General features: G+C 39.0%; 3 protein-coding genes across 6 annotated transcripts; 1 reads left to right on the forward strand and 2 right to left on the reverse strand.

Annotated features, from left to right (window-relative positions):
* Nucleotides 1–1,418: 1,418 nt before the first annotated feature.
* On the forward strand, nucleotides 1,419–10,986 carry LOC111972236 (gamma-crystallin M1). 3 transcript variants are annotated; one of them, XM_023999178.2, is made up of 6 exons: nucleotides 2,149–2,172; nucleotides 2,314–2,556; nucleotides 2,827–3,095; nucleotides 6,826–6,858; nucleotides 10,290–10,521; nucleotides 10,639–10,986. In XM_023999178.2, the coding sequence occupies exons 1-6, from the start codon at nucleotides 2,164–2,166 to the stop codon at nucleotides 10,936–10,938; spliced, it is 1,086 nt and encodes a 361-aa protein (XP_023854946.2). In that variant the 5' UTR covers nucleotides 2,149–2,163; the 3' UTR covers nucleotides 10,939–10,986. The 3 variants fall into 3 exon arrangements, with proteins under 3 accessions (XP_023854955.1, XP_023854946.2, XP_023861939.1); XM_023999187.2 differs by lacking the exons at nucleotides 2,149–2,172; nucleotides 6,826–6,858; nucleotides 10,290–10,521; nucleotides 10,639–10,986 and adding an exon at nucleotides 1,419–1,513 and having other exon boundaries at nucleotides 2,827–3,161; XM_024006171.2 differs by lacking the exons at nucleotides 2,149–2,172; nucleotides 2,314–2,556; nucleotides 2,827–3,095; nucleotides 6,826–6,858 and adding an exon at nucleotides 9,916–10,022 and having other exon boundaries at nucleotides 10,270–10,521.
* A 3,391-nt stretch (nucleotides 10,987–14,377) lies between these two features.
* Nucleotides 14,378–16,018, reverse strand: crygmxl1 (crystallin, gamma MX, like 1). 2 transcript variants are annotated; one of them, XM_023999204.2, is made up of 4 exons: nucleotides 15,911–16,018; nucleotides 15,302–15,372; nucleotides 14,871–15,113; nucleotides 14,378–14,725 (listed from the first exon to the last, which is right to left on the reverse strand). In XM_023999204.2, the coding sequence occupies exons 2-4, from the start codon at nucleotides 15,308–15,310 to the stop codon at nucleotides 14,447–14,449; spliced, it is 531 nt and encodes a 176-aa protein (XP_023854972.1). In that variant the 5' UTR covers nucleotides 15,311–15,372; nucleotides 15,911–16,018; the 3' UTR covers nucleotides 14,378–14,446. The 2 variants fall into 2 exon arrangements, with proteins under 2 accessions (XP_023854972.1, XP_070304147.1); XM_070448046.1 differs by having other exon boundaries at nucleotides 15,302–15,371; nucleotides 15,905–16,017.
* Nucleotides 16,019–18,022: 2,004 nt separating this feature from the next.
* LOC111972262 (gamma-crystallin M3-like) lies at nucleotides 18,023–18,921 on the reverse strand. Its single transcript, XM_023999218.1, has 3 exons — nucleotides 18,851–18,921; nucleotides 18,486–18,725; nucleotides 18,023–18,364 (listed from the first exon to the last, which is right to left on the reverse strand). Exons 1-3 carry the CDS (start codon nucleotides 18,863–18,865, stop codon nucleotides 18,074–18,076), a joined length of 546 nt encoding a protein of 181 aa, XP_023854986.1. The 5' UTR covers nucleotides 18,866–18,921; the 3' UTR covers nucleotides 18,023–18,073.
* Between the last annotated feature and the right edge of the window lie 1,423 nt (nucleotides 18,922–20,344).

The following is a 20,344-nucleotide window of genomic DNA, read 5'->3' on the forward strand; positions in this document are numbered from 1 at the left end:
ATATGTCATATTTCATTATATATGAATGCAGCTTGTTTACAAGAACGCACCTATCAAATAATAGAAATATACAAATATATAACAAAATTGATAATAAAGTTATAACAAAACCAAGGAAAGGAAAACAATAAGGATACTGGATCATTCTCTGGTTAGATGCTGAGTTTAATGAGCTATGTACTATAACCAACAATATTTCTAAAATACAATTATTTCAATATTTCTAAGGGCAATATTTGTTAAGCTGCATTTTGTCTTGGTCAGTGTGTGTTAAACGCCTTGAGAATTCCTTAACATGCCTATAAACCTAACTGACTCTCTGCTCCACTTACCACAGTCTTCGTAGTGGTATCACATCATGTCACAACTTGACACACTTTACTTTACCCCCCTCAACATAAAGTCATCTTGTGTTTAACAGCCAAGTAATAAAGCAATAAGATGTGGGGTAAGACAAGACAGATTCTGATAACAGATAACATTCACAATGTTCATGTAAAAGTTCCAAGAGTAAAGTCATGAAGTCATTTACAGGTCACATGATCATCTATGTTCAACAGGCACCACTAATGTCCTGGGATGCTTCATGAAGTGAGATGGAAAAGTTACTACTTCGTTGTTCAGTGCATGAACCCAGTCTCTGAATGATACAGCAGTTCTGTATGGGCACATGAACTATCTATAGACAACAACAAAGCATGGCCAATAACTAGACACTCTTCTAGTCTCTGGGGGTTGTGAGGTACAACTGGACCCTTCGTAGTGGGCAAAACAGGTTGAAATGACATTACAACTAGATTACAACTAGTCCAATGGCTGCATTTCAACCAGCTTTGGCCACTGGGTTTACACTAAAGCCAGTCATTTGTTATACCCTATTTCACATCCCCATTCACATTACAAGACAGTTCTTATATATAGTTGTGAAGTACAAGCCTCTAACATTCACCAATTTCATGGTAGAACCTTCAGGCCTTCTATGGAACAACAATGAGCATTTATGGACGATTCAATGTTTTTGACTATTAAATGTGTTTTGACGTTTTGATCTGGATGTCACAAGTACTTTGTGATTAAGGTGTTTCTTAAACGTATTGTGACGAAAATGTGGCTTTTCAGTTAGTTTTCCATCAGCCTGCCAAAATAATAAGTAGTTTTATACATCGCCTGTCATAAAAAACAAACTACATTATATCAACTTTTGCTTCCCGGCTTCATTACTTGGCTGTTATTGACATAAGCCTACAGCAAAGCCAACTACCGTTGACTAGAGACCTATGTAATGTTCATGAAATTACATTTTGCTTTCCAGCACAGTGTCATTGTTTACTTTTATGCTTAAATTGAAACACAGAGGTGATTGGTATTTCTGGGGATAAAGGAATGACACAAACAAATGGCTTGTTTACTGTATAAATGCAAGCTGCAATTAGTCAAGGATGGTCATGGGAAGAGCGTAGCTAAGCAGGGCCAGTAAGAAAGAGGTTTTGGACTGTCCTTGCCAGTGGATATGGTAAGTTATGTTATGGTATGAAAACATTTGCTAGAATGTGGAAAAAATGGGTTAAAACTCACTTTTGAATTGTTTTAAATACAGGGAGAAGAGGTGTACTAGTCATAGTAAAGGTGGTGGTAGTGTTTGGTAATAATGTAGTTATAGTAATATTCTGTTCCTAATCATTTTGGGGTTGTGATTAATGTACAGTAAGTAGCCCATGACACATTGAATATTCACAGATTATGAACTGTAAATAGTCTGTGTGTTACACGCAGGATGCAATCTTTCTAAATGTACTCATTTGCATAAAATGGGTTGCAAATGCAGATAAGAAGAGAGAGTGAATGGCTACCTCTTTGGGCAACATATTTAATGCTAAAGGGCTGTTCCATATTGTTCTGAACCTATTGTCCATTGGATGTGTGGATACCATACTAGTCTTTTCTTTTGTCTATGCATGTCAAAGCACCAAACCAGTAATTATTTATCCTTTTTCCCCAAATACAAATCCATATTTCTCACCCAATGTTGTGCTACAACAAAAAGGTACACATGTGCCAGTACCCTGAATTATAACTATGTGAGCATTTGAATAACAATACTTTGTTTGTCAAGAGGTAGTATAAAAAGCTCTGAAAACATGTGGAATCTCTCCAACGGAGACCATGGGCAAGGTAGGGCTTTCCCCTGTGCTAATGAACTGTAAACTCTGACCGTTTTACTCTCTTCTCTGCTCTATAATGTGTTCAGTATATTTTCCCACCCCCCATAGCAGCCCAAAGTGAAACTTATCATTGGATTTTCTTGATTTGCAGATTACATTTTACGAGGACAGGAACTTCCAAGGTCGTAGTTATGAGTGCAGCAATGACTGCACAGACCTGCATTCCTACTTCAGCCGCTGTAACTCCATCAGGGTGGAGAGTGGCTGTTTTATGATCTATGAGCGCCCCAACTACATGGGTCACCAGTATTACATGAGAAGGGGAGAATATCCTGATTATCAGCGTTGGATGGGCTTCAGTAGCTGTATCCGATCATGCCGTATGATTCCAATGGTAAGTTCTGACCGGATATGTGAAAGCTTTACTGAAGCAACGAAAGGAACCTGAAGATTACTTTCAAAACAAGAGAGTTGGAGCAAGAATAAGAACATCATTTATCAGTATCAATTTATCTCTGTTTATGCTTTAGATTTATGAACTTCCTGGAATTATCCAGGAAATGTTTTTTAATATTTAACGGTGTCTTGCCATTATAATGTCCATCTACTCTCTGTTCGGTATCCACTGGTTGCCATTTTGATTGTTCTGCTTGTTTTTCCACAGTACCGGGGTTCATATAGGATGCGAATCTACGAGAAGGCCGACTTCAGCGGTCACATGATGGAGTTCATGGATGACTGTCCCTGTGTGTCTGATCGTTTCCACCACCGCCACGTCTACTCCTGTAATATCATGAACGGCTTCTGGATCTTCTACGAGTATCCCAACTACCGGGGCCGACAGTACTTCCTAAGAGCCGGAGAGTACAGAAGATACCGTGAATGGTGCGCCACCTGCGCCATTGTAGGCTCCTTTAGACGGGTCACTGACTTTTAGCCATCCTGCTCAAGCACTTGCTGTAAATACATGCTTAATTATTAAAATGGTTACATTTTTAACCCCTTTGTGTATGAATGATCTTTGACTTGTTTGAATATAAATTATTTAAATAACTAATATTCATTAAATGTTCACTGTGTTTTTGTAGTTTCTCATAAGTTAGTATAAAATGACATTACCATATTCAATAATTATTCAATCAAAGTCAGGTCATTACTTGTGCAAACAATGATCAAATACCACCTAATTCTCTCTACAGACTTGACCAATTAGAGTGTTTTCAGACTACTAGACTTTTGGACACTAAAATCAAATGGCCTTAGCTACCATAAGTGGCTATCTACGGAGGCAGGCAGGACAACATCATGTTTAGAATGAAACACCATTAAGAAGAAAATAAGCATAACTCAGAACATATTGAATCTAGAACACCACAGCATTAAGAAAATATTAAGAAATAAGTATTTCATTACTCATTACAAGTAGTACAATTCCTAAGCAATAATTTGTAAAGCATTTAAACATATTTAGAAACATTTATAATGGCTTCTTCATGTATATATACATTCAAATACAGACTTCCAGTACAGTATAAAATGAATAATGCATTTCACATACAAATAAGCCCACACTTCTGCGAAAATATAGAGAATAATCTTGAACAACAGTAAATATTTGATGTCCTGCAAAAGATTTTGTGACACAGTTATGTATAAAAAGGCCTAACAAAAAATAAAAACCATCATTATCATTAACATGAGTTGAGTTATTACTTGATATCAGTTGAGTAATCACTTCAATCAGAACTAAATAATATCATATGAATCCTCAACCATTATTGATCCTGTCACTGGTGGACTAAAATGTTTGATGCATCGTAAAAGTGTTTGCCAAATGTTAGAACATTTATATGAGGTAATTGTAAGATAAATAACTTTTATTCTGGTCTCAACAAAATTAGAAATCGGTATTATATAACTTTAGTAATCAGTATTGAATGAATTATTGGATTAAATACAAATACACATGTGCATAGCCACATATATAGGTGATTCTCCAGAAGTGGTGCAAATTGCAGCCCCCCCCCCCCCCCCCAAAGTCTGGCATCATGATATATTCTAATGCCATTAAAATAATGTAGAATGCCTTAATGTCACCATGTGACGGGATTGCACCTGCTCTACTGTACTGTACCCTACTGTGTATTCTGCTGTACTGTGCTCTACTGTACTGTACTGTACCCTACTCTACTGTATATGCATATGTATATATATTAAAAGTCTGTAAATATTATTTTTGTTGTCTCTTGGTGTCTTTCCTATATATAACTCTTATTTTATTTTGTATTTATTTAATGTCATGTTATGTTATTCTTGTCTATTATAGTTCAGTACTTTTGTCATGTATTTGTATGTTTTATGTGGACTCCAGAAAGAGTGCTGCATGTGCAGTAGCTAATGGGGATCCTAATAAATTAATAAACCAATAAACTACAGTACTCTACTGTACAGTACTGTACTGTGCTCTACTGTACTCTATTGTACTGTACCCTACTCTACTCTATTGTACTCTGCTTTTGTGTACTCTACTGTACTGTGCTCTACTATACTGTACTATACCCTACTCTACTGAACTCCACTGTGCTGTGCTCTACTATACTATACTGTACTGTACCTGAGTTTATTCTACTTGAGTTTCTTACAATTGAGGAAAGGGCCCATGGACTCTTGATCTAGAACACTCACGACTACATCAATTCAGTCTTTAAATTGTCATGGTCTCAACTCACTGGGTCTTGCTTATAGGGACCAATGTCCGGGTATAAATCTTGGTCTTGGCTGGATATTACCATTGTCTTTGGTTGACAAACGATAGGCAACCCAATTTGAAGCAGACAGTCTTTGGTCATTGGCTGGTAGCCTAGCGGTTAAGAGAGTTGGGCCAGAAACTGAAACGTTGCTGGTTCAAATCCCCGAGCCGATTAGGTGCTAAATCTTTCGATGTGCCCTTGAGCAAGGCACTTTACCCTAACTGCTTCTGTAAATTGCTCTGGATAAGAGTGTCTGCTAAATTACTAAAATGTAAATATTTAATCACTCCCAACCCATAGGAATTCTCACCCAGTTGATTACTTTTAAATAGTGGAAGCCCTCTATGGTAATGTCTATACTAAGACTATCTATCTAGAGTCCTTCATTTATCTCTATGACTGACATGACACAGAAACACATGCTATTTTGCCAAATAAAGATAGGTAAAGTGATCATTTAAACATCTAACAACATAATTGATAAGATGCATAAGTAATTCAATCAATCAACAAGTTTCAGATTCATACAGTCAACACTGAACATTTTACAGAGAACAATATAGATGATATTTCTCTATATTCAATTTAAAGGTTTTGAAAATCTAAATGATCACCCTGTGCACAGTTCTCCCTTTTTTGCAACTTTTCCCACTGTTTCGGTAGTAAACATGTGAGTGGGGTGGATTAGGAATTCAGGAAAATATTTCAAATTTGAAAAACAAACAAAGTGTGTAAATAGTATATACACTGACTATACAAAACTTCAAGAACACCTACTCTTTCCATGACATAGAATAACCAGGTGGATCCAGGTAAAAGCTATGATCCCTTATTGATGTCACTTGTTAAATCCACTTCAATCAGTGTTGACATGGATTGAGACATGGATTGTGTGTGAGCCATTCAGAGGTTGAATGGGCAATACAAAAGATTTATAGTAGGTGCCTTTGAACGGGGTATGGTAGTAGATTCCAGGCGCACCGGTTTCTGGTAAGAACTGCATCTCTGCTTGGTTTTTCACGTTCAACAGTTTCAATTTTTTAATCAAGAATGGTCCACCACCCAAAGAACATCCAACCAACTTGACACAACTGTGGGAAGCATTGGAGTCAACATGGGCCAGCATCCCTGTGAGGGTGGTGTGTAACTCAATATTTGGAAGGTGTGGAGTACGATTGAAATTGCGTCATCTGTGGATCTGTTGGGGCGGTATGCAAATTAGAATGTGTCTAGGGTTTCCGGCATGATTGTGTTGATGTGAGCCATGACCAGCCTTTTCAAGCATTTCATGGCTAGCGACGTGAGTGCGACAGGGCGGTAATCATTTAGGCAGGTTACCTTCGCTTTCTTAGGCACAAGGACTATGATATCTGTTTGAAACATTTAGGTATTACAAACTCGGTCAGGAAAAGGTTGAAAATATCAGTGAAGACACTTGCCAGTTTTTCCGCACATGCTTTGAGTACACGACCTGGTAATCTGTCTGGCCCTGCAGCTTTGTGAATGTTGACCTGTTTAAATATCTTGCTCACATCAGCTAAGGAGAGCAGAATCACACAGTCGTCCGGAACAGCTGGTGCTCTCATGCATGCTTCAGTGTTGCTACCCTTTAAGTGAGCATAAAAGGCATTTAGCTCGTCTGGTAGGCTCGCATCACTGGGCAGCTTGCGTCTGGGTTTCCCTTTGTAGTCCGTAATATTTTTCAAGCCCTGCCACATCCGACGAGCGTCAGAGCTGGTGTAGTAGCATTCAATATTAGTTCTGTATTGACGCTTTGCCTGTTTGAGGGTTCGTCTGAGGGCATAGCGGGATTTCTTATAAGCGTCAGGATAAGTGTCCCGCTCCTTGAAAGCGGCAGCTCTAGCCTTTAGCTCGGTGCGGATGTTGCCTGTAATCCATGGCTTCTGGTTGGGAAATGTACGTACGGTCACTGTGGGGACGATGTTGTCGATGCACTTATTGATTAAGCTGGTTACTGAGGTGGAATACTCCTCAATGCCATTGGATGAATCCCGGAACATATTCCAGTCGGTGCTAGCAAAACAGTCCTGTAGCGTAGCATCCGCGTCATCTGACCACTTCCGTATTGAGCGAGTCACTGGTACTTTCTGCTATAGTTTTTGCTTGTAAGCAGGAATCAGGAGGATATAATTATGGTCTGATTTGCCAAATGAAGGGCGAGGGAGAGCTTTGCATGCGTCTCTGTGTGTGGAGTAAAGGTGGTCTAGAAGTTTTTTTCCTCTGGTTGCAGATGTGACATGCTGGTAGAAATTAGGTAAATTGGATTTGAGTTTCCCTGCATTAAAGGCCACTTCTGGATGAGCATTTTCTTGTTTTCTTATGGCCTTATACAGCTCGTTGAGTGCATTCTTTGTGCAAGCATTGGTTTGTGGTGGTAAATAGACGACTACGAATAATATAGATGAGAACTCTCTCCGTAGATAGTGTGGTCTACAGCTTATCATGAGGTATTCTACCTCAGGGGAGCAATACCTCGAGACTTCTTTAATATTAGACATCGCGCTCCAGCAGTTATTGACAAATAGACACACACTCCGGCCCCTCGTCTTACCAGATGTAGTTGCTCTGTCCTGCCGATGCACAGAGATGCCAGCCGTGTCGTCGTTCAGCCATGTCTCGGTGAAACATAAGATATTACAGCTTTTAATGTCCCGTTGGTAGGATAGTTTTAATTGTAGATCGTCCAGTTTATTTTCAAATGATTGCACGTTGGCCAATAATACGCAGGGAAGTGGTGGTTTACCTACTCGTCTGGCAAATTCTTACAAGTCACCCTGCCCTCCTCCCCCTTTTCTTTCATCTTTTCTTCACGCTGATTATGGGGGATTTAGGCCTTGTCTTGACAATGCAGTACATCCTTCACATCGGACTCATTAAAGAAAACATCTTTGTCCAGTCCGAGGTGAGTAATCGCTGTTCTGATGTCCAGAAGCTTTTTTCGGTCATAAGAGACGGAAGCAGCAACATTATGTACACATGTTTTCATCAAATTGACGGTTTTAAGTCTGTGCATGATGACGTAGTGAATATAAAAATTACTTTTGTGGTTAAATTCCTATGAGCTGAATAAAAAATATGAGTTTAATGGGTTTCCATCACAGGAGGTTGGTGACACCTTAATTGGGGAGGACGGGCTCGTGGTAAAGGCTGGAGCGGTATAAGTGAAATGGTATCAATATGGTTTCCATGTGTTTGATGCCATTCCATTCACTCCGTTCCAGCCATTTTTATGAGCCGTCCTCGCCTCAGCAGTATCCACTGGTTTCCATCGCATTTTCAACTCTACTGATGATTTTGTCAGAAGAAATGTTGTGTTGTATAGCGAATGTGCCCACTGTAGTCTTGGCATGTGCACTTTAGCCAACAGCTGGCAGATACAGTGAGGGTATAGCCTACATGACGAGAGTGAGATAATTTGTATTTGTCAAATGGCACCAGAATAAGAACCTTGATATTTATTGGAAAGCACCAAGCTCATCACTGTGCACTTTCACCACCCTGTGAAGTTTGTCATAACTTATTTCATCTGTAGCCTAATAAACTGCATGCTTTCCTGAGTCATAGCAGGAGGACCACACAACATATCACTGCGTGACACCAAGTTTACTTCGATACGATGGTTATTATATCAATATTTCCGCATGAAGGCGTTTCCACCTCTATTTCTTGCATGATACATTTTACCAACCCAAAAATATCCCACCTTGTCTAGCTTATTTTGTTTTGTCAACATTTGGAAAGTTTACCCAAAAATTTGCTGTTTACATCAGGCCTGTCGTGACAGTTTTTATCCAACATGTACTTTACTGCCATAAAAAAGGCTGGATGGAAACCTGGTTAGTGAAAACTCCAAATTTAACAGAACAATCATACATTCACATGCAAGCCTCACATAAACGCCAGCCCCATTCAGACCCAATTACATTTTTGGACTGAAGGAAATACATGCACTTGTGACTTGAAGGTGTAACTGTTGTCATTGTAAATCAATGATCACCCATCAAAACCAATTCATATCTTAATTTCATTAAACTAAAATTCTTCAATTTATTTATCTGTACATGATAGGTGAGAATTATCTGTTAATTGAATGATTAGAATATGTCGTTATGGTATTTTAAACACAGACTGTCTGAGCTTGGTGCCGACCTGACTAGAGATTTGGGAGAGAACAGGGAGTAGGTCTCAAGGACAAGGTCACTAATCTCTGGCGGCTGGGTAGCAGGACATGTGTATGCGTCTGTTTGTGTGTATGTGTGTGCGTATGGTTGTGTGAATGTGTGGGCGTGAGAAGTCAGTATAAAATGTATTGTTTTGTATTCTTGACTTTAGAACGTTCCCGTGAATAAACCTTTTTGACTATTTTAGCTGGGCCTCTGTCTGTTTCATTCGACAAGGATCTTACAAATTCTGGTTTGCAGACTGAGTAATATAACTAAAATGGGTTATGTACCTGGAGAACATAATTCTCTTATCAGTACACTATCCAGTGGATAAACTCAAACGATCAATGACAAATGCAATTTACAGACAGGTTAAACAACCTTTTTCTTTACTAAGGGACGGAACAGCTTTGAATAAGATTCTATAGTTGTATATTAAAATATTATTATTTCAAGTACATAAAATCACAATAAAAGTGCTTTTCAAACATGACCAGTATGCTCTATCTAGATTGAGGACATCATAAACTCACTTCTTCTTTCACTATAACTGTAATATTGGTCTCTGTGTGTTCAACAGAGATGTGTTCTGAAAATCGACCTCATCTCAGTTCTCTACTGTACWTCCTCGATTACTGGACCATACTGTATGCAAAGAACATTCTTACTGATAAGCGTACACAAAAGTGATGCTTATAATGAAACAGACAACACAGGTCATCACTGCCAGAAATGTATGGATGAAAACCATTGTTACACTTCATAGGCCCTGATCAGCGAAAGCGTCATACTGCTCAATCATCAGCTTTGGACAATTTGAATAACAACACATCATGGCCCCCTGGTTTTTGTATAAAATGACTGCAGAATGATGGTAGAAGCACAAGCTGATCCACTGTCAACCACCAACCACCAACATGGGCAAGGTAATCTGATCTGACTCACAGTAGCTACATGTAGGCTACAGTTTTACAAAAGTGAAATGTACATCCTATATTCTGTAAATATAATAGTTCAGTAACATTATTTAGTTATCTGTTATAAGAATCAGTTCTTATGGGAATTCAGTAATTCAACATTACCCAGAGTCTAAAAATGCAATTAGCCTATATGCTTGATGATTTTTTTGCCTTTTCAGGAATTGTTATACAGTTTGTCTCTCTTTTCCTATAGATTATCTTCTACGAGGAGAGGAACTTCCAGGGCCGCAACTATGAGTGCATGAGCGACTGCCCTGACATGTCCCCCTACATGTCCCGCTGCCAGTCCTGCAGGGTTGAGAGCGGCTGCTTCATGGTGTATGAGCGCAACAACTTCATGGGCCAGCAGTTCTTCATGAGGAGGGGAGAGTACCCTGACATGCAGCGCATGATGAGCATGGGCATGATGTTCGACAACATCCGGTCCTGCAGAATGATCCCCATGGTAAGACACCTTATCTCATAGATGATACCTTATAGTGTAATTGCCTATTTGAAGATATACAACATTCAAAGTACATAAGTGTCCTAAAATAATGTTGTTCTTTTTATTGCATTTCAGCACAGAGGATCCTTCAAGATGAGGATCTACGAGAGGGAGAACTTCGGAGGTCAGATGATGGAGCTGATGGACGACTGTGACTCCATCATGGATCGTTTCCGCATGTCTGACTGCCAGTCCTGCAACGTGATGGACGGCCACTGGCTGATGTACGAGCAGCCCCACTTCAGAGGAAGGATGATGTACATGAGGCCTGGAGAGTACAGGAACTTCAGGGAGATGAGCATGGGAATGGGAGGCATGAGCCAGGGATCCATGAGATTCATGAGCATGAAGCGTATCAATGATATGTGCAATTAAATGTCTTTAATTGTTCATGGGAATAAAATAATTGAAGATCTTTCATAACTCAATTGTCTTTCTGATTTTCATACCAGTATTCATCTTAAAGCAAAATAAATTGCACGCAATATTTAAAATATCACTGAAGCTTTGTAAATATTCCCACAATGATTACATGGGCATGGACATGTACATGTACAGTATAAGTATCTAGTAGGGTACACATGGTACAACATCTTCAAGCAAACCTTTTAAATTGTGCAAGCTGCCTCCAAGTTTCAGTTCATACCTGAATGCTTTTGTAAAGTTTATTAGTTATTTACTGTAGTTCATAGATCGTTTTTCAAATCAGTAAGAAATAGTTATAATAGAATGTTTGAAATGATGTGCTTGTCATTTAACTGGTTGCCTGAGCTTACATGGCTGCACTAGTATCCATTTCAGTAGTAATCAATAACATTACAATCATATATAAACTCACTATTTTGCAAGCACCAATATAACAATCACATAATTTCAAACATTTTGTTATAACAGTTTAGCTATTTATCTGATCTATAAACTAATAATTAACATTAACATAGATCCCTTTACCTTAATATACATTTTATTGGAACAACTGGAAAATTATTTAATGAACTACATTCCATATAATTATATATTTAAATACACTGCTCAAAAAAATAAAGGGAACACTTAAACAACACAATGTAACTCCAAGTCAATTACACTTCTGTGAAATCAAACTGTCCACTTAGGAAGCAACACTGATTGACAATAAATTTCACATTCTTTTGTGCAAATGGAATAGACAAAAGGTGGAAATTATAGGCAATTAGCACAGCACCCCCAATAAAGGAATGGTTCTGCAGGTGGTGACCACAGACCACTTTTCAGTTCCTATGCTTCCTGGCTGATGTTTTGGTCACTTTTGAATGCTGGCGGTGCTTTCACTCTAGTGGTAGCATGAGACGGAGTCTACAACCCACACAAGTGGCTCAGGTAGTGCAGTTCATCCAGGATGGCAAATCAATGCGAGCTGTGGCAAAAAGGTTTGCTGTGTCTGTCAGCGTAGTGTCCAGAGCATGCACATTTGTGGCCTGCTGGAGGTCATTTTGCAGGGCTCTGGCAGTGCACCTCCTTGCACAAAGGCGGAGGTAGCGGTCCTGCTGCTGGGTTGTTGCCCTCCTACGGCCTCCTCCACGTCTCCTGATGTACTGGCCTGTCTCCTGGTAGCGCCTCCATGCTCTGGACACTAYGCTGACAGACACAGCAAACCTTTTTGCCACAGCTCGCATTGATGTGCCATCCTGGATGAACTGCACTACCTGAGCCACTTGTGTGGGTTGTAGACTCCGTCTCATGCTACCACTAGAGTGARAGCACCGCCAGCATTCAAAAGGGACCAAAACATCAGCCAGGAAGCATAGGAACGAGAAGTGGTCTGTGGTCACCACCTGCAGAACCATTCCTTTATTGGGGGTGCTGTGCTAATTGCCTATAATTTCCACCTTTTGTCTATTCCATTTGCACAACAGCATGTGAAATTTATTGTCAATCAGTGTTGCTTCCTAAGTGGACAGTTTGATTTCACAGAAGTGTGATTGACTTGGAGTTACATTGTGTTGTTTAAGTGTTCCCTTTATTTTTTTGAGCAGTGTATATATAAATACATTTTGAATATGTTAAAGCCTCGTGTTATGGACAGGGAATGTAGAGGAGACAGTGAGTAAGAGAGGGGAATGACCAAGATGGGGTTCGTAACCCCGTTGCCAGTGGGTATTGTGGTCCTGAGTCTGCAGCTCTACCACTAGACCAGACTCTGGGCTGATCCATACAATTCTAAATGGAGGAAAATATTCCTATAAGGATGACCTAATTTGCATATTTCCCAGAGTGCTTATTTCACACATCACATGGGAAGATGATGTTATAATGTCTCATCAGGAGGCCCACAACTGTGGATGTAGATGGTCTTCATATCAAACAAATAGCATACCATATTTATGGACTATGTTACCAAGGGATAGTGTACATAAAGGTCCAAATCCTAACCTCAGGTCCATGTGCTAAACTCAAACTTTTTTGTAAATCATGCTTGGAGGTCAAATTAACATTATGCAACTCAATTACCAAAGCACTGTGGGCCCATATTAAATATGGAAAATGTTGATGTATGTAAGCTGTTAGTCAGACTCCACAAAAGTGAAACCGAAACTCAACTCTATGGTTAAATTAAGGCATTAATTAGGAATGGTTAAGGTAAGTTTTAAGGTTTGGGATAGGGTTAAAACAGAAAATAACTGGGATAAAAATGAGTGCCTAGCACTGGGACTTAACCTATGATCCTTGGAGACGTAGCTCACGGTTTAAGCTCTTCTTCTAACTCCATCCACAACACCCTAGCAAGCAAAGAACCTACTAGATCATAATAGGCGCACATGTTTCCCCTAGTGGACTGTATAAAATTGCAATGGAAATAATCGTAATCTGGAGCCTGCAGTTATGAACCCGGGATTGATATTCCATATGAGAATGGCCTGAGGTTCTGTTAGGATTTCAGCCAAAGAAAATAGCAGGGGTCCAAGCACTGAACCTTGAAGAACACCAAATTCAACTTTGATTTGTTATCTATCTGCACAAATACATATCCGTTTGATTAGTAAACTATACAGTAAACCAGTTGAGAACATATCCTCAAATGCCAAACAAGTTTTCAAGTCTGTTTAGGATAATAAAAAGTGTTGGGCTGCTGATTGGCAAAAAAAAACTAATGTGAGATTAAGGTGTATTTATGTTTAATTTCAAAATGGGCATAGAGGGAGGTTGAAGACAAATAAGGGAAATGTGCTCAGAACTCTTCTAGTTTTATGTGTGTGTGACCGACTGGGTACCATTCACTTCTAGTTTTATGTGTGTGTGACCGACTGGGTACCATTCACTTCTAGTTTTATGTGTGGTTCATGATGATGAAGAACCAAATTTGAAGAGCAACATTCTAAAAAAAGAGCTAATATTATGTAGAGCAAGGTATAAAGTGTGGTATCTAAATGTTTTATACAGTATACAGAAACTACAGTAATTCAGTTTAGTTAATTGTTTTAACTGTTATGCTGTGCAGAATTGTGCTTGATTTTCATTGAATGAGTAGGTATTCTCTCTGTCACTCATATTGAGGTATTGAGAGTTGCTGGTGAGTGTTGTGATTTTATGGTTTTACTTTAGTAGTAAAGTATTTTAGGTGTGTGAAGTAAGCATTCTTACGTCTTCAGATAATGGCTTGAAAAACATTTAAAAAATGATTGGATGATGACAATGACCAGTAGTTTTCTCTCTACAGTATGAAACATAAAACTATTAGATGTCTCAATTCACAAATTTGCTGAAACTTTGCAAGGTGTAAAGAGTACAGTATGTTTTCATACTTATTGAGTGAACACTAGAGAAGACAATAAGATGGCGGTTGGACCTAACTTTTATTAATTTCAATGTTAGGCTCATTTTCATGTTGACAATGTATTGCCTCTCAGTTTGGGTGAGCAACAACACGTCTGATGGAGCCAATCCTGGAATTGATGGCTCCCCAGTCACTGTATCTCCTGTACTCGCCAGGCATCAGGAGATACTGCCTGCCTCTGTAGTTGGGATGCTCATAGAAGAGCCAATACCCCTCCATAACATTGCAAGAGTGGATATCATTGTAATGGAATCGATCGTAGAGGGAGGGGCAGTCATCGGCAAACTCCAGCATCTGACCGCCAAAGTCAGAGCGCTCGTAGATTCTCATCTTGTGAGCGCCCTGATTCTGAGAACAAGGAGGAGAAGATGGGTACGTTCATTTAGCCACTTTACTATTAAGTTTCAAGTTTCATGTTTATTTGCCATGTGTATTACTACCTACATCAATGATGGGTTAACTTGTATACCAGGAAAGAGGAATATGGGCTCACTTGAGGGATCATGCGGCAGGATTTCACGCAATCATTAAAGCCCATCCAGCGCTGGTAGTCGGGATACTCGCCCCTTCTCAGGAAGTACTGGTAGCCCATGTAGTTTGGGCGCTCATAGACCATCCAGCTACCGCTCTCCACTTGGATGGAGTTACAGCGGCTGAAATGGGTGTGCAGGTCGGCATATTCGGTGTTGCACTCATAGGAGCGACCCTGGAAGTTCTTGTCCTCGTAGAAGATTATCTAAAAATACGAATGGAAGTAAACATGCATACAATGGAAAGAACATTGAGTTTTGTGCCATGCAAAGGATCAAACAACTGAGTGTCTATCTCGCAGCCAGGTGTTCATTGTTCTTTGTTCTGTCAGACAAACAATGAGCAAGAAGGTGTGACAGGACAAAAGATGTGCAGCGAAACAACATGCCTTACCTTTCCCATTGTGTTAGCTAAATGTGATCACACTGCAACACTGACTAAGCGAGCCATGGTCCTTTTATATCCTATAGGAATAGAGACATTGTTATGTTAATCAATTGACTTTAGATGTCAGCCTTTTTGAAAATACAGCATGGCTGCCAAATTACAAAAGATAGTTGTTTTTCTTTGTCAGCAGGTTGAATTGCTTTTTTGTTACGTACACAAAGGCTTCAATGGTGCTAATTAACTTATCATGTACTCTGCACATGTTTATCAGTGGAAAACCAAAATCTGATAGCTAAAAGAACGGATGACAGAATATTCAACCCAAAACTGATGACAGAATACCCAAATTCAAAACGTATTTATCAAGCATTTATTTGATCTTTAAAAGTAAGCTCTCATATATACACATTCATTGATTGTTATGAATCACCTTCACTGTGGTGAATATTAAATATGATCGGATGCGCACAAATATTACCATTATTGTTTGACATATACTACTTTCTACATTGCTACCCTACTTATAAATATAATTCATGAACATTTCAAACACACAGCAAACTATAATAAAAGTATGATGGATAATAAGAAAATGTGGGATTTGACTCCCCTTGCCTGGTGGTTTCAGTACTGTTTCTGTGGTCAGGTTTTGGAATATGTCCAGCCAAACTTGTGCTCGTGCCACCTGTGGTCTCAGTTGACCCACAGCCAAGTGAGTGGCTGCTGGTTTGGACAACAACTCAGGTCATGTGATTGACTGTATTGCGTTTTACAATATACCACCCAGTGGCCAACAGGAGAGTGACCTGGAATATTTACAGTGGGACTCATTTTGACTTTAATGAATGGCTGCTTCCCAGTTCTGCAGCCATTTCCATAAGTGCCTAATGCTACCTGAATGGCATGACTGTGAATTGGAACAGGCCAAACTATTAAAAGGTACTGTGTACCAACATGCTCACCAGTAATGTATTCAAATAGCAAACTGCTTCCACAACACCTTGCTCTTCCTCTCTGTAACAACTCTGCTAGTTGATAGACAATCACAACTTTGTATGAACTTACTTTTATTTATTTATTTTTTTGTCATTTAGCAGACGCTCTTATCCAGAGCGACTTACAGTAGAGTGCATACATTTTACTACATTTTTATATACTGAGACAAGGATATCCCTACCGGCCAAGAGCAGACGCTCTTATCCAGAGCGACTTACAGTAGAGTGCATACATTTTATTACATTTTTACATACTGAGACAAGGATATCCCTACCGGCCAAGAGCAGACGCTCTTATCCAGAGCGACTTACAGTAGAGTGCATACATTTTATTACATTTTTACATACTGAGACAAGGATATCCCTACCGGCCAAGAGCAGACGCTCTTATCCAGAGCGACTTACAGTAGAGTGCATACATTTTTATTACATTTTTTTTTAATTTATTTTTTTTTACTTTGAGGTTAAACATACAAAAAAATGTTTTACTTTGAGGTTAAACATACAATTTGAGAGATTGCAGTTCCATTATTTTTGTTAATCAAACATTAATGTATATAACTACATAAATAAACCAAATGAGGCTATTGTTTTCAAGGTAAGGAAACATAGTGACGACTACAGCTGCAGATCCTAGGCCAAATACCCCAGGTTATTTGTCAATGTCAAATCTTCTGACAGTTGACAGCCTTATTCTAGCTAGATAACCAAGTTTATTGCTATTTTTAGGAAACATGTTTCTGTACAGGTTGCTATATGAGCTTCCTAATGAACAATATTAAAATGCTTCATGACATAGTACTGTATATAAAGAATCTGTTTGTTATTCATTAAATCTAATTAGTATATTTAGTGTTATTTAGTATTAGTCAACACTTTGTTTAATTAATAGAATGTATACACATCTACATTATGATATATACATTGTATTTTTATAAATAAATATGATATACATTTCTAATATAAAATAATATTTTAGTATAAAATGTAAATACAAAATATTATCGAAATCATAATGTGGGCCTCCGAGTCTTTGGATGAGTCTGACATCTATAAGGATTGGTTAAATGGTTAAACTAATAAACCTCCCACTGTACATGATTGAGATACAGTTATTTGACTGAATCACTTTTCTTGGGCCTTCATCTGTACCCATAATCCAGAACTCTGCTATTATACTGTGGAGGTGCTGCCCTCTCCTGGGTTTGCTGTGACTTGTGGATGGCAGTATTTGTGGAGCATACATTGTACAGCCTTGGAGATGTATTACAGAAAGTTGCCACTTCAATAAAAAATAATAATGTACTGTTTCTTAGCTGTTTAAACATTCCAAAGAGGAATTCCCAACAAATATCCACAATTCCTGTTTTTCCTTTACGGTATGAATAATAAGAGCAGATGCAGCTGAAGCATGAGCTGTATACTGATGCTGATACAAAGTATTTTCTACAAATTGTTGACTTACTACTAGAATAGACAGTACTTACTAACATTTAATTCAACATTAACCTTATGTAATGATCAGTGGTTTTAATAGATTCTAATTCCATTAACTCCACATCAAGTTTTGAAATGGTATGCATCGTAACAACCTCATCACCTGGGGAGGACATGTCCTGGTGTACTGCTCCCGTTGCACTGGGAAAACGAACCATATGAAAATGCAGATTTATGTTCTGATTGCACCTTTACCTCGAACCAAGGACTCAAATGAAAATTAAAGAGACTTCAATTTAAAAGGTAAGTGATTTTATTTATACTCAAATTTTAGACATTGGTGCGTTTAATAACAAGAATCCATGATACGCCTCATGCTGTTGAACCTCATGGGGTTGGAGCCCATGTGCATGCTCAACTCTCTCATGTTCCTGTACTCTCCAGGTCTCATGTACATCTGCCTGCCTCTGTAGTGGGGCTGCTCATACATCAGCCAGTGGCCGTCCATCACATTGCAGGACTGCATGTCGTTCATGCGGAAACGATCGGTCATGGACTCACAGTCGTCGCTCAGCTCGTGCATCTGACCTCCGAAGTTCTCCTTCTCGTACATCCTCATCCTAAAGTTTCCTCTGTGCTGTAAACGGATATGGGAAAAGTGTTTTACCAAATTGTGCGAAATATACGTTCACATTTCTTTTGCTGGAGCTGTCCGTATGGCCTATGGGAGTCAAAATGAACAGGTGAATTAAATTTACCATGGGGATGTTACGGCAAGACCTGATGCAATCGTTCATGCCCATACGCTGGTAGTCACCATACTCTCCCCTTCTCACAAAGTACTGGTTTCCCATGAAGTTGGAATGATCATAGACCATGAAGCAGCCGCTCTCAACTYTGCAGGAGTTGCACCTGCTCAGGTAGGAGGTCAGCTCAGGGCAGTCGCTGGAGGTCTCATAGGAACGACCCTGGAAGTTCCTGTCCTCGTAGAAGATTATCTAAAAACACAAAACAAAACCATAATTTACAAAAACAAATTGTAGTTCTAACAGTACAATTGATTGATTGTTATAAACAAATTAGAAAAAGCTTAAAAGTCAAATTCCGCCAAAGCTCCCCACACCTTTCCCATAGACATGGTTGCGGTTACTGTATTGGTCTCAGGATTGTACAATTTTTTGTATGTTCCCCTATCGCTTTTATACTTGAGCCGACAGCCAAAGAATATGTGGCTCCATTGTTCAAACCCCTGACAGAGCAATATGGCACAGAGGCCCACCCTGTACAGTTCAATTCAAAGTGGCCATTAAAGGGTCATTATTTGCGGCTGTGTGCATTTGTGAGGAAAGCCCATCTCTTTATTGTTTCTGTTGCCTTCAGTATGAAGGCGAATTCTTCATATCGAGACTTTTCAGAGATATCAACAAACCTAACTGATATTTGTTCATGGTTATTACGATTTAAATCTTAATATTTAAAAAAGCACAAAAAAATAGTAGCATCATGATTCAAACATTAGTCTATTAGAAAAAGATAACACATTACTGATTTTTTAAATTCATATTAACTGGTCTTGCCCAATGTTAATACATGTGGATTAATTTCTTTTTTATCCTAATGTTATAAAATGGTTGTTGATATTTTCTATCCTCCAACAAAACTTCTGCATAAAATGTATCAATTGACACATTGTATAACTGGAATCCAAAACATTATAGTTACGGTTTGTATAGTGGTTAATACCCTCTAAGGAAAAAAGGTTTCCAAAAGTGTTTGGCTGTCCCCATAAAAGCTCAGTTTTTGGTTCCAGGTAGAACCCATGTTTTTCTGTGGAAAGGGTTCTACATGGAACCCATAAGGGTTCTACCTAGAACCAAAATAGTTTTATATGGAAACAAAAAGGGTTCTTCAAAGGCTTTTCCTATGGGGACAGCTGAAGAACCATTTTAGGTTCTTGATAGGACCTTTGTTTCTAAGAGTGTATGTTCCCACTGAAATTTACCTGGTATTTATTTGGAAATAATTCGGTACCAATGGACACTTTCTTCTACTTACCTCAAATAACTCAATAGTTGGTAACTGCCTAGCACCTAATAATGCTCAGCGATGATTGTAATAATAGGCCTTGGCCTGTTCCGACAATATTAACAGACCTTGGAACAGTCATGCCGTTTGGTTTGCATTATGCACCGGATTTGGTCTGTTCCCAATTCACAGTCATGCCTTTTGGGTTGCATTATGCACCGGATTTGGTCTGTTCCAATTCACAGTCNTTTGGGTTGCATTATGCACCGGATTTGGTCTGTTCCAATTCACAGTCATGCCGTTTGGGTTGCATTATGCACCGGATTTGGTCTGTTCCAATTCACAGTCATGCCATTTGGGTTGCATTATGCACCGGATTTGGTCTGTTCCAATTCACAGTCATGCCTTTTGGGTTGCATTATGCACCGGATTTGGTCTGTTCCCAATTCACAGTCATGCCGTTGGTGTCATTATTGCACCGGATTTGGTCTGTTTCCAATTCACAGGCATGCCGTTTGGTTTGCATTATGCACCGGATTTGGTCTGTTCCCAATTCACAGTCATGCCGTTTGGGTTGTATTATGCACCGGAT

The sequence above is a fragment of the Salvelinus sp. IW2-2015 genome, linkage group LG2 (assembly GCF_002910315.2).
Source record: "Salvelinus sp. IW2-2015 linkage group LG2, ASM291031v2, whole genome shotgun sequence".
NCBI classification, from domain to species: Eukaryota; Metazoa; Chordata; class Actinopteri; order Salmoniformes; family Salmonidae; genus Salvelinus; species Salvelinus sp. IW2-2015.